Below are 13,907 nucleotides of genomic sequence, written 5' to 3'. Positions count from 1 at the left end.
TATTTGACTGTTGGAACTATTGCTATTGGTGAAAAAATTAATCAAGATATATTATATTTGACTGTTAGAACTATTGCTATTGGTGAAAAAAATAATCAAGATTTATTATATTTGACTGCTGGAACTATTGCTTTTGGTGATACCATGGGAGTACTAGATCACTTCCATGACATAACCATCAATAATATACCCATAGTACCCCCCCATGGTTATAAATATAATCAGCTTCATAGGTTGGAAATATTTATCTAAAAAGGATTGTCCTTCATTGGACCTTAATCATATCTAGTTGTCTGTGGCTGATCCAGGATTTTAGATAAGGTTTTACTTTTTACAAGAGCAAACGGCAAAGAAAAAAGGGTTATGCATTAAACATATTTGCTTTTTTCATAAAGGAGGGAAACCACCTCATATTCTGTATGAAAAAGGCCTTACTTATTGAAACAATTTTCTTTCATACAGACGTGAACTGCTTCGTTCTATTGGTTATCCTGGACATTTTCTTAACTCATTAACTTGTGCCTTTCATCTGTATTCATAATCTCTTCATGTCATTAATCTCAAATCGTTATTTCGCCATGAACATGCATGAAATATTTTCCACTGGACGTTAAGCAACCATATGCAACAATCATCAATCAAATCTTTATTTTTATATTTATTCATTTGTACCTGTTATTGTATATTCTCGTGGCCATCACTTTTAATTGTTCATCACAATTGTATCTATTTGTTCATTCAATTTTTTTTTCATCATTCCCTTCTTTCTATTCATTGTAATGTTGTTTCTAAAACTTTGAGTAGCAAATCCTCTTATAGAAATAAATAAATTTCAAATTTCACATCCAATTTTATTTATCGCAAATTATATAAAGGGTCAATGGCATATACATATAACAACAAATTCAATGTAATATAAACAGGAAATATATGTAGGATTCATAGGCAACAATATAGTATTCGGCACAGATGAAACTTACTTAACAGTAGTGTCAACTTCACGGAACTGAACACAATTAAAACCTGTGCAGAACATATAGCGTTATTCCAAGAATCAAATGAATGATTAGGAAGCAAAACAAGTCAACCCGTGAATATTCTACTTAAAAAGATAAAAAATAATTCGAGTTTAGGCCGTGACTTCCTCAATTAATAATTCGGTTTTAGGAAGTTCCTGAATTATGTAAGAACTATCATAGTTATAATAATGAAGATTTAAGATTAAAAAAAAAGTTCATTCGTGGAAGTCGCCGACTGTTTCAAAAAGCTACAAATAAAAAACGTTTAGCTACGCCACGTTGCAGTTTCCATACGTGATTTATGGACCACCTATAAATAATGTTATGACCTCCAAAGATATTTTAAAGATATTTATGTTAACCGAGGACCAATTCCGTCGGCGTTCTATTATTTTAAATTAGCTGAGTTTTCTCATATGAACCCCAAGTCTGCATAATAAGATCTAACAACTATTTTAATCATGGATTCCGGAAGAAAAGCAGTAAAGGAATTTGTTTTTAAATAAAGTGATGTTACATGAATGCCAATGAGACAACTATCCATAAAGATCAAAGGACAGTGATGTGAACAATTACAGGCCATGTATGTACCTACGGTCTTCAACAATAGAACAAGAAGAACAAGAACATATTTTATTACCAATTAAGGGCCCTTGTGGGCATATAGAGCAAAACAATAAACAAAACACGTAAAAGGTATACCAATCTATAAAAGGCGCGACCTGGTTGATAAAATGTGAAACCATTCAAAAGAGAAGACCAACGGACTGATTTATATTTGGTCTACACTAAAAGAAAAACCAGTATGACCGACAGCGATCAATGACCACCAAGAGACCACAGGATCCGACGTCTCTTTTCATCATTTTCAGTTAAACATGTCCTTTCTGCAACTCATTTTAAAATTCTGATGAAGAAAATACTAGACAACTAGCTTTTTTGAGGTACTGGAGCAAAGGTCACAAAGGCACTCTTTCCACGCCATCCTGGCAATGTTCATTACCCGCCAAAAGAAATCTGGAATATGAGGTGCACAATGGTATCACATGCGCTTGGGTACAGGATTTGGATACATATGTTTTTCATTGTTTGCACTGAATATTCAATTTTCTACTTTCGTACCACATACTTAATACGAAAATAAGAATATGTTGTATGGATAAACATTAACCCCGCTTCATTCTTTCTATTTCACTGTTTCTGTCCAAAGTCAGGGGCCTGAAATTCAGTGGTTGTCGTTTGTTACTGTATATAATATTTGTTTTTCGATTGTTGTTTTGTAAATCATGCCGTCGGTTTTATCATTCGAATTGTTTTACATTTTGTTATGTCGGGGCCTTTCATAGCTTGGTATATGGTATGTGTTATGCTCATTGTTGAAGGTCGTACGGCGACCTATATTTGCAATCATCTACGTCATTTGGTCTCTCAGAGTGGATAGTTGTCTCATTGGCACATCTCCTTATTTGATATTGTGGTAAATCGTTGTATAGAAATACATCAATTGATACTGCACGAATTTAAAAGAAAAATGCATGATGTTCTGTATATAAAATATAGAAATATTGCCGGAATATACAGAAGATCATAACATTAGCGATCACTCACTAGCGACAAATCTTCCCGGTGAGAAATTTGGCTAGCCCTCAAAACTACGGGGCAGCTTGGGTAGGTTCTTAAATCAGGTTGATGATTTGGACTCGCATGTCATTTTTCGAGATCTTTAGTAAAAATGGTAGAAGAGAAGAACGCCGGTTAAACAACAATTGTATTGGTAAATCATATATATAATCGCCATTATATCTATGGGTAAATTAAGACATTCGGGTCTTTCTATCATGGAGAGAGAGTAAGATCTCTAATCTTTTTAATTATCATGGCATATACGTTTAAAAAACACTATATATAGATATAGAGATAGTATCATAATAAAATCATATGCCATGATTAGACCAGTTGAATTAATTGAATAAGTGTTATGGTCATTGATGCTAGTTTAAGATGAATATACAGACACCTGAGAGAGACACACACACACATATACATATAAATGTCTCTGGAATATAATGTTAACAACATACCGCGACTACTATATAAATATCTGAGACATATAATACAATATGTATATGTTTCTTATAATATTAATTCTCAGATCAATTTTTATTGAGGAAAAACTGTGTGGAGCCTCATGACAGATTACGTAACATGAAATATATTACCTACAGACGATATTACACAAGTATGAAATTGGTTACATGTTGTTCAATCAGATATATTCGCGACTTTAAAAAGAAGATAAGAATGGACGCACTGAGAGTTTAGGACCGGAAATTTCACAGGAATAGGACCGGATATTATAATCAAGGGTCAAGAAAAGGGGACAAACATGGAGAAATATTTAGTGGTGCACAATTTTGTTGTTTTATGCATTTTGTTATCAATGCCACATAATGCATGTGCAGGAACAATTGAAATAAAACCGCATGTTCACAGTGATGCAATTTTTGACGATGAAGTGAAGAATTTTATCTTTAATGTGAGCTTACTTCTCGAATCTCACGAGCAGGGTCCCGTTGGTGTTAAAGCCGTCTCTACAAATACAGAGGTAGCAGAAGCCACCGAGGAAATATTTTTAATTCCGGAAAATAAACAAAGTAACATAACAGTAACCATTTATGGCAGTTTCTTGGGCGAAACAGCTCTTAAATTTTTAGTCAACAAATCTTTAAATGGGACATTAAGGGGAGATAATGTGGATTGGTATGATTACACAGAAACCTACAAACTTGTGGTAAAAAGAGACAGTAGACCTATCGACACTGCCTTTACTGTATCTATTATCATACTTGTATGTCTTGCAAATGTTGCAATGGGATGTAAGACTGATTTAGATGTAGTGAAGTCTACTCTAAAGAGACCAATAGCACCACTGACTGGATTAGCTTCACAGTTTCTACTCATGCCTTTGGTCAGTATTTAATATATTGGTTAATTAAAAAGTTAAAGATGTCATGATATATGTGTTGTAGATGTCAAAACCAATATGTACCTTAGACATTTCATTCAAATCTAGCTAATCTAGCTGCAAAAGCAAGTTACAATAATACATGTACAAAAATGTACTAGTAATACTTAAGTAGCACTTTCACTGATTATAAATGTACACACAGTTGTATCAGAGACAAAGATATATAGTACTATAAATCTGATTGTCCGGTTGTTTGTAATAACAATCAATCAATCAATGTACATATTAACCAATGTGTACATGTTAACCAGTAAAGAGTTGTTGCGATGTTTCTGTCAAATAATCTACCAGTGACCATTCAACATTTTTTTTGTGGCAAAGGGGGGGGGGGGGGGGGGGGGGTAGTGGGTATGTGTTTTTTTTTTTTAAACTTTTCATTTCAATAAATAGACAAAAAAAAATCAATAACATACACAAAAAATATTTTAATTATTTTTTATTATTTTCAATACAAATTTAAATTCTTTGACAAATTATCTTTTGCGAGAATATCTGAATCAAGTTAAATTTTGGTAAATAGAATGTAGGAGAAAAAGTGTTCAGGAAAGTTCAAGCAGTATTCTCCCCAGGAGCTTTATTAACCAACTTCATTATTGGAATCATTGTCACTCTTGTCTTTCAATTACAATTTAATCTAGTCTACTTGTACATGTATTCAAAAAATATGTTGATTTTCTTCACATACAAATACAAATATATACCATCATTACATGTTATTATAATTTTTTTTTCCTTCAATATTATGTTGTAACTTGTTTAGTGCTGTTTTAATGCTAATAAACATGTACTTTCATGCATTTGAGTGGAACAAGTTTAAATTGTACCTTGTTTTATTTCAGATAGCATTTTGTCTTGGTCTAGCATTTAAACTAGATGCTCCTTTAGCATTTGGTTTATTTGCCATGGGTTGTTCACCAGGGGGAGCTGCCAGTAATATCTATACACATTTATTGGATGGTGATGTATCACTTAGTGTAACAATGACTTTTGTCAGCACAGTTGCCAGTTTGGGTAAATAAATGTATTTCGTAAAGTCATTTGTACATGTACATATATTTTTTTTCCAACAGGAAAACTCTGAAAAATGTTATGCAAAATCTAACAGGATCAATTAAATTACATCATACATTAGGGTTTGTAAAATCTACATGTATATCGTAAATGTAATGGTCCTCTGATTTTATCAAGTAATCAATAAACTTGTTTGTTCTGTTGTACTTAGGGAGCTACCATTTTGATTTTTATGGGGGGGCTAGGATGAAAAATTTTGTCCTGCATTTTTTTTTAGTTGTAATCTCTGTCCTGCCTTTTTATTTTTCACCCTTTTCGGTCCTGCCTTTTTTTTAATTAGTTTGTCCTGACTTTTTTTACATAAATTGTCATCCTGCCTTTTTTTTTTTGCCAAGTTGCTCATCCTGCCTTATTTTTTTACTCAAAACTTCTGTCCTGCCTTTTTTTTTCAAATTTCATCCTAGCCCCCCTCCCCCCCCCCATAAAAATCAAATGGTAGCTCCCTTATATTAATAAGGAAGGTTGATGTACAAAAGGTCCTAGTTTATGTGACAGTTACATAGTTAATTTTGATCTCTGTTTGATTGTTTACCACTGCAAAAATGATCTATTGTGAACATATCAACATCTTTTCACTACAGGACTAGAAAATATATGTAATAGTCACATAGTAATTGTAGCCTTCAACATTGAGCACAAGCCAACAGTAAACCTTAAAAGGTTTTAAACTTTTCAAAAGAAACAACGAGCAGCCAAAGTTCAGTAACCTATAATATACATGATGTGGCTCGTAGTCACATAAACAAAAAGTAAAACAACAAAAATACAGAACTTCAAGGAAAATTCAAAATGGAAAGTCCCCTTATCAAATTACAAAATCAAAAGCTCAAACACATCAAATGAATGGAAAACAATGTGGATGCCTCCCTTCATAAAGTATAGGGGAGGGCCAATTTTGTACCAGTTATATTGAGTCAATGTGGGTGATATAACATATGAGCATTGTTGCTTACACACAATCTAAGCCACTGTTATGGGCTTCTGTATGGTGGCAACTGCATCTTCATGTTGGGTTGATGCCTCATTGATCTTTACCTCACATTTCCTTCAGCTGATCCCCTTTATTTATAACAAAGGAAACTGATGATAACCACCCTTTCAGTTTCTGATAATCTGATAACCACTAAACTGAAAGGGTTCCTGGCTTCGTATTATTAACCTATTTCTACCAAATCTCAATGAATGAGGGTGTAGATCGGGTTAAAGAGAATAAAGGAAAATGGACAAAAATTAAAAAGAATAGCGAATAATTGGGTGCTAAAATATAAAGAATAGAGAAAAATTGCTGTAAAAGATTAGAGAATACAAAATGAAGCCATTTCAGACCCTCATGAATATATTGCACACACAAAACATGCAAATGCAGAATTAAGTTAAGTACAGTTATATTGAAAAATTGATATCATTAACTGTCATTTTATTACATTGGAAAAATAAATAATTGATTATGTATAAAGTTTATACAAATGAAAAAAAAAGATACATGACTTCATTCAGGAAATGTATATAATTAACAGAACAAAGTAGAAAAGGAAGTTAACAGTTACTTATAATAAAAGGTCTTTCATTTGTCAAACGATTGATAGTCACAGTGAAATATATGTTGTTGTTCTGACTGCACTGATTCTCTTATTTCAGGTTTTATTCCTATGTGGTTATATTCCCTAGGAATAAATTATATCTACAAGGGAGCAGATTCCATAAAAATTCCTTATCAAAACATTATCTACTCTTTACTTGGCCTACTCATTCCTGTTGGGATTGGAATCCTAATCCAGAAAAAGAAACCAAACTGGGCAAAGAACATAGTGAAATGTGTTCCATACGTCACAGCTCTGTTTCTCGTCTTTGTCTTTACAGTTGGAGTGTATGCCAATTTGTATATATTTAAGGTGATGACTCCTGTTGTGCTGATATCAGGAGCTCTGGCACCTTATTTAGGATTCGCTTTTGGTGCCATCGTAGCTTTTATTGCAAGACAATCCAAGAAAAACATACTCACCATTGCCATAGAAACTGGAATACAAAACACTGGCATTGCTATTGTTCTGTTGAAAGTGTCATTACCTCCCCCTGATTCAGACATTAGTATAACACCACCTATTACAAGTGCCATTTTCACACCACTTCCTATGGTCATAGCTATCATAATTCATATGATTAGGAAAAGAATGCAGAAGAAAACATTACACCAACCAGAAACTGTTGTTACCATGTTAGATGACACTTATCCAGACAATATGGATAAAAATGTGGTAGAAATGAAGTTTGAGGAGGTGCCTATTACAGTTAAAGGGGATGAAGACAAAGGGAAGGGAGACCATCTTTAAGCATTCAATCATCCAATTCTTTGATAGCTATATATATATATATATAGTCTGTATAAGCAATTGCTTCTTTTCAGAATCATCATAAGTTGTGCTATGATCTGTAATATTGCATGGTTTTACTAAGGAAATATGTGAATTTATAGTTTATATAAAATGTTTATTGGTTGTTGTTTGATGTAAGTCTAAAACTATACAATAAAAGAGGATTTCTTTATTTGTGTGGGTACCAATTTTCGTGAATTGATGAAAAATTTTTGATTTCAAAATTTTGCCAGATTTTGCATACATTCCTTCAGAAAATTTGTAATTTTGTTGAACATTTAAATTCGTTGTTCCCCTGTATCCATGAAATCCATGAAAAGTGGTATCCAAAAAATCATAATGAATCCACAGTAAGTAGATTCTGAATAGTGGGGTGACAGGGATTAAGGGCTGTCTAAAAAGGTCTTTAAATATATACATGAAACCAAACAAAAAGAACACAAGTGAAAGCAGATAAAACTTGTGAATAATGAAAAATGGAAAAGTGTGTCCAAGAGGAATTCAATTAGTTCAACTGGCTTTGAATGGAAAGAAGAAAATCTGTACTTAATGATGAACCATTATTAATGAATGATAGAAAAGCTGACATTTGAAAGAAACTGCAAGTTAGTTTTGCTTAACATATTATTTTTGGTCACAAAAACAAAGACAAAGAGATATATGAAAAATTTCAATGTCAAGAGGAGCAACTTGGTAAATGTTTTAAATATTTTAAAGACAGTGCTATAGATTTATGTTATATATAAATATAAGTTTTATGTCAAGCTTCATTAAAGCTAAATTAAAGCAACCCTGTATATCTAGAAAAGATTGTATGATGTTAATTAATAATGGCTGCTGTTGTTTTTATGTTGTAAATGTTTTATTGAATACATGTATCTAAATTGTTCAATTGTTAAGTTGGTGCTGATGCTTTTTTTGTATTGCGTTTGTTTACTTTTGTTAAAGACTGTATAAAATGATAATTGAATTTATAATATTTATCATCATAATTGTTTCTGATGGGACAGGATTAGTGAAAAAGATCTTAATTAATATTGTATACATTTTTTGTACCTGTATTTGTGTTAAATGTTTTATGTATGACTGCAACTATTTTTTATGCTTTTTTTTATATCAATTGCCTCATAAGCTATTAAATTTATATTCCTGGATTTAGCCCTCATGCACCAATTGTTTTGTAATAGAAAAAAAAGGATATGGGGTATCCATCCATGACACAAAATAAGTACATGCACAGCAAAAAAACATACAATAAGCAAAGGAACAGTGCTTTTATTGCTGTTCTTTATCTCAAAGTCACAGTGAGGCCTTCAACACAGAGCAACAACAAAAAAACTCTCACCACACTGCAAGTTTAAGACAGCCCCTAGCACCGGCTTGAGCGGAATTCTTTGCAAAAGTAAATTTGGATAGACTAAATACGATGTAACACCACCTATTCGGGCCCGGTCAAAAAAGAACATACTTGAAAGTAGTACACATTTAAAACAAAATAGTTCCTACGCATAGGTGTAAATCTAAAACTATATAGCATATATTTTAGTAATTAAGGTATCAGATGAAAGGTGAAGGACTGGTGATTCTTGTAGAACACATAATTTACTGATAATTTTGAATAATACAAAACTGTATGAATGAATTTGTAAGTTTGAATCTTTTTTGATATAACATTTTTTCCATTTCAATGAAAAATGTTCATTCTGAATTTTGAATGAGTTCATTTCTAACAAATTTCAGTATGCAATAAATTCTTATCAAGTTGGAAGAAAATCAAGGAATAATTTTTATTATAACCTCATTGCAGTTGGAGTGTCGGACCACAGAGGTTTTATTATAAATAAAAAAAAATCTTAATGGTTAGCTTGAATGTTTAGGTATCTACAGAAATACAATGTACATAACATGTATATTTGTCCTTTTATTTTACTTAAAACAAACACTTACTAGACATATTTAGAAATATTTCTATTTTCAAAAAGAATCAAACCCTATAAATTATACCCATAATTAAAATATGAAATGAATATTAATTCTGTATTATGTTATTGTTTGTTTCTAGTTTTACTTTGTTATGCACATGTTTATGCTAATTTTATTCAGTTTTAGATGAAATAGAAGAAACTTTTTATTTATTTTATTTAATGTTTGAATTTATAGAAAGATATTTTAAATGTTTCTAAATTTATATTTTCAGTTATTAAGATTCATATTTTATAAGTTAAAAGTTGCTGAAACAGTATATATATATTTATATGTTAATTGTTATTGAAAGTGTAAATATTTTATTTGTTAATAGTTGCTCAAACAGTACTTCATGCTATATTTGAAATGAGAACAGAAATAATTTTGATACAAGGAGCTAATTTTATCTTTCAGATAATTACTTTTATTCTATCTTTACTTTTTGTCTCACACAGAAATAGCTGTATGAATTATCTGCATTATTAGATCTGACAATTATATTGTTTTTTAATGCATCAGTTTTTCATCCAGAAATATATGCTTACATAGTATGGTTACCCAGTAGTTTTTCTAATTCAAGAGGAATGTATGGTCATAACATAAACAAGTTCATTTTGATTTGAACTTTTAAAAACGATGCCAATTTAAGGTTTTGACCATGTGATTTCACTTTTCACTGAACATGGACAAGTCTTAATGTGAATGAGGCATTGTTACTGTCCTATGGACACATATTCTTGTTATAAATTTAGTGTATTCATTTTATTTCCTATGGACTTAATAGTCACAAAACTTAAATGTTGTATAATTATTTTTTACATTGTTTAAAAGTAGAAGTTTTTTTTTTAAATTAAAATTTAATCGAAACAGTTGCTTACTTGTAAACATAAAAAGTTACTCACTTATAATGTTTAACCCTATTTCACAGTAAACATAGTGAATACTGAAGGGATGGGGGACATCCTATTGTAGATCTGATCATGTGTGAACTGGATTATCAGTAAGTTATTGTTTTATTTTGCAGTATTTAGTTATTAATGTTAACCAGTTGACTAATATTATTATGGCAATAATTACAACTTTATAATATTATTTTATATTCCAAGATAACCTAATGCACAGGTGTCTCTCAGTAGTTTTATTTTGTATATCTTGTTTTTTTGGTCCACAATATTTGATACTTTCTAACCATCAGTTTGTGGTTTCAAGCACCGCTGATAAACAAGAAATTTTGCCAAAGATTGGTGATTATTCTCAGACATTGATAGGTACTCAACTTTTCAACTTATTGTGTTGGCAGCTATAAAATTGTAATAATGTACAACATTAAAACTAATCAAAGAAAGAATATCAAAATAGAATAGTACAAATGTAATGTTGTTTAACGACTGAATGTTAGATAACTAAATGTTAAATTGTTAGATAACTGATGATAGTTTTTTTTTTTTATTTTAATCATCTGGTTGAAATTTTTTATGAATTTCTTCTTTCTGTGTGAAAAAAAACTTGTCCCTAGCTCCTATAAAAAAAATTATGTGTATTGCTTTTTCAAATTTTTATTTGGTTTAGACTTTAGATGAAATTAGAAAATAATAGGAGCTATAGCAGGACAAAGAATAAATCAATCCCTGTGAAGACAGGAAGTATTTTTCTTCTTATTTTTAACAGATAACTTAAGGTCCAAAACATATGTTCAGAAGCATTTAAAGGTAGGAAGTGAATTTGAGTTCAAATGAAAAATTTATTTTGAAAAACATAAAACATGAAAAATTACTACCTGAGATAACAATAGTTTTCAACATCATAGAATTGCCTAATTTTATTAGTAGCAGATCTGAACTAGTACTTATCTTTTATGATGCATGAAATGTGAATCTGGGGAGATAGACAAATATGAGATTTTTTTCATCCACTGAACTGCAACAAAGTCAATAAAGTAAGTTCTTCAATCATTTAATTTTTTTACTGAATGATTTTTAGGCAGTTAAGCTGCCTTATGCGAGCACCCTAGATTTGTGTTCTACCCAATAAATGCTGAAATACGTGCCATTATTATTATCTAGCTGTCTATTATGTTATTTATAACTAATTGGACATTTTTTTAATACTTTTATTTCTGGAATACAAAAAATATGACCAGAAAAACCTAAAATGATCGTCGAACTACCCAAAACTTTTGAAGTTGCACATAGGAAGTAGTGCTCAATAGAAATCAGTACGTAGTTTATTATCCCCTGTGCATTTGGCTACGATGTCAAAGAACAATTGTATGAAATATTTCATCGCCGAAAATCGGTAATTACAAGTCGTTTATATTTATATTTCCCAAATGGCAAAATGCGCAGGAATATTGTTCATGTACAACAAATCTCTATGATAGAGGAAATAAAGTTATATAAGTGGGCGGTTATTTTAAACTTATCTTGCCAAATAAGGTTGTTGTTATTTTATGAATGAAACGAGGTCATAAAACAGATGCGGAAATCGAGGTTGATGGGATGTTTAAAGTAATGTGGACAACTCGTCCCCGAGACAAGTCGGACCGAATCCACTCAAACCGTCTAAGAAGACAACTTTGACCGTTTGTCAGATTTACTTAGGGTTTCATAAAATATTAGACTAACATGTCTAGCGGAGCCATTAATCTTTTGTTTGTGCATTGGGGTCTATTTAGGGGTATTTCGAGGGGCATGAAGAAGGGAGGGGTTTACTATAGAATCCTATGGGATTTTATTTTTTTAAATTTTCAAATGACTATTTCTCGAAAACAGTAAGTGATAGACTCATGCAGTCTTCAGTAATGAGAACAGGACAATAAAAAAAAAATCAATCAAAATATAGGGTGAGTCCCTGGGGGTCATCCCAACCCCCTTCAATTTGAAAATGTACTTTTATCTTGTAAACCGTCGCGATCCCCACCCCTAAACAATATATATACTTGTATGGGACAATAAAACAAATCAAATGAAAATAATTTGGGGGAGTCCCTGGGGTCACCCCACCCCTCCTGTTTGAGAACTTGGAAATGGTTGAGATCCCCACCCCTAAACCATATACATGTATGTATGTTTGAGAACTTGTAAACGGTCGAGATCCCCACCCGTAAACCATATATATTCATGTATGGGTCAATATAACAAATCAAATGAAATATATGGGGAGTCCCTGGGGTCACCCAAACCCCTCCTGTTTGAGAACTTGGAAATGGTTGAGATCCCCACCCCTAAACCATATACATTCATGTATGGGACAATAAAACAAATCAAATGAAATATAGGGGGAGTCCCTGGGGACGCCCACCCCCTCCTGTTTGAGAACTTGTTAATCAAGATCCAAATCCCTAAACCATATATATTCATGTATGGGACAATATAACAAATCAAATGAAATATATTGGGAGTTCCTCGGGTCACCCCTCCTGTTTGAGAACTTGGAAATGGTCGAGATCCCCACCCCTAAACCATATATATTTAAGTCTCCCAAACAAAGTTTGGAGACTTATTGTTTTTGCTCAGTTCTTATTATTTTTATTATTCTTCTTCTTCTTTTTCTTTTTCTTTTTCTATTTCTTCTTCCGCCACATTAAAGATGAACTTGTCCGCAGCGGTTCTCCAAAACCCCTTGTCAGATTTACTTAGGGTTTCTAAAAATGTTAGATTTACATGTCTAGGGGAGCCATCAACCAATCGTTTGTGCATTGGGGTCTCTAAAGGGGTATTTTAAGGGGCATAAAGAAGGGAGGGGTTTACCATAGAAACCTTTGAGATTTTATCTTTTAAAATTTTCAAATGACTTTAACTTGAAAATTGTAAGTGATAGACACACACAGTCTTTAGAAATGATCACAGAACAACAAAAATCAGATGAAATATAGGGTGAGTGCCTGGGGTCACCCCCGTCCCCCAACCCCCTTCAATTTGAGAATGTGCTATTATCTTGTAAACGGTCGAGATCCCCACCCCTAAACCATAGATATTCTTGTATGGGACAATAAAACAAATCAAATGAAATACTGTAGATTCATTATTATTCGTTGGATACCAATTTTCGTCGGTTTCGTGGGTACAGGTGAACCACGAATTTAAATGTTCAACGAATAGCAAATGTTCTATAGGCTTTATATGCAGAGATTGGCAATACCACGAAATCAAATATCCCCGTAAATGCAAGTTTTCCACAATCCACGAAAATTGATACCCACGAAAATAAATGAATCCACAGTATAGGGGAAGTCCATGGGGGTAACCCCCACCCCTTTCTTTTTGATAACTTGTAAACGGTCAAGATCCCCACCCCGAAACCATATATATTCTTGTATGGGACAATAAAACAAATCAAATGAAATATAAGGGAAGTCCATGGGGGTAACCCCATCCTCCTTCTTTTTGAAAACTTGTTAACGGTCGAGATCCCCACCCCTAAACCATATATATTCTTGTATGGGACTATAAA

The 13,907-nt window shown here is 32.2% G+C and overlaps 1 protein-coding gene across 1 annotated transcript; it reads left to right on the top strand.

The window, feature by feature from the left end:
* Positions 1-3,174: 3,174 nt before the first annotated feature.
* LOC127703283 (ileal sodium/bile acid cotransporter-like) lies at positions 3,175-11,858 on the top strand. Its single transcript, XM_052207804.1, has 3 exons — positions 3,175-3,987; positions 4,887-5,058; positions 6,757-11,858. The coding sequence occupies exons 1-3, from the start codon at positions 3,406-3,408 to the stop codon at positions 7,446-7,448; spliced, it is 1,446 nt and encodes a 481-aa protein (XP_052063764.1). The 5' UTR covers positions 3,175-3,405; the 3' UTR covers positions 7,449-11,858.
* The last annotated feature ends 2,049 nt before the right edge of the window (positions 11,859-13,907 follow it).

Source organism: Mytilus californianus, unplaced genomic scaffold (genome assembly GCF_021869535.1).
Source record: "Mytilus californianus isolate M0D057914Y unplaced genomic scaffold, xbMytCali1.0.p SCAF_5, whole genome shotgun sequence".
Classification (NCBI taxonomy): Eukaryota; Metazoa; Mollusca; class Bivalvia; order Mytilida; family Mytilidae; genus Mytilus; species Mytilus californianus.
This window is presented reverse-complemented; position numbering and strand designations above follow the sequence as displayed.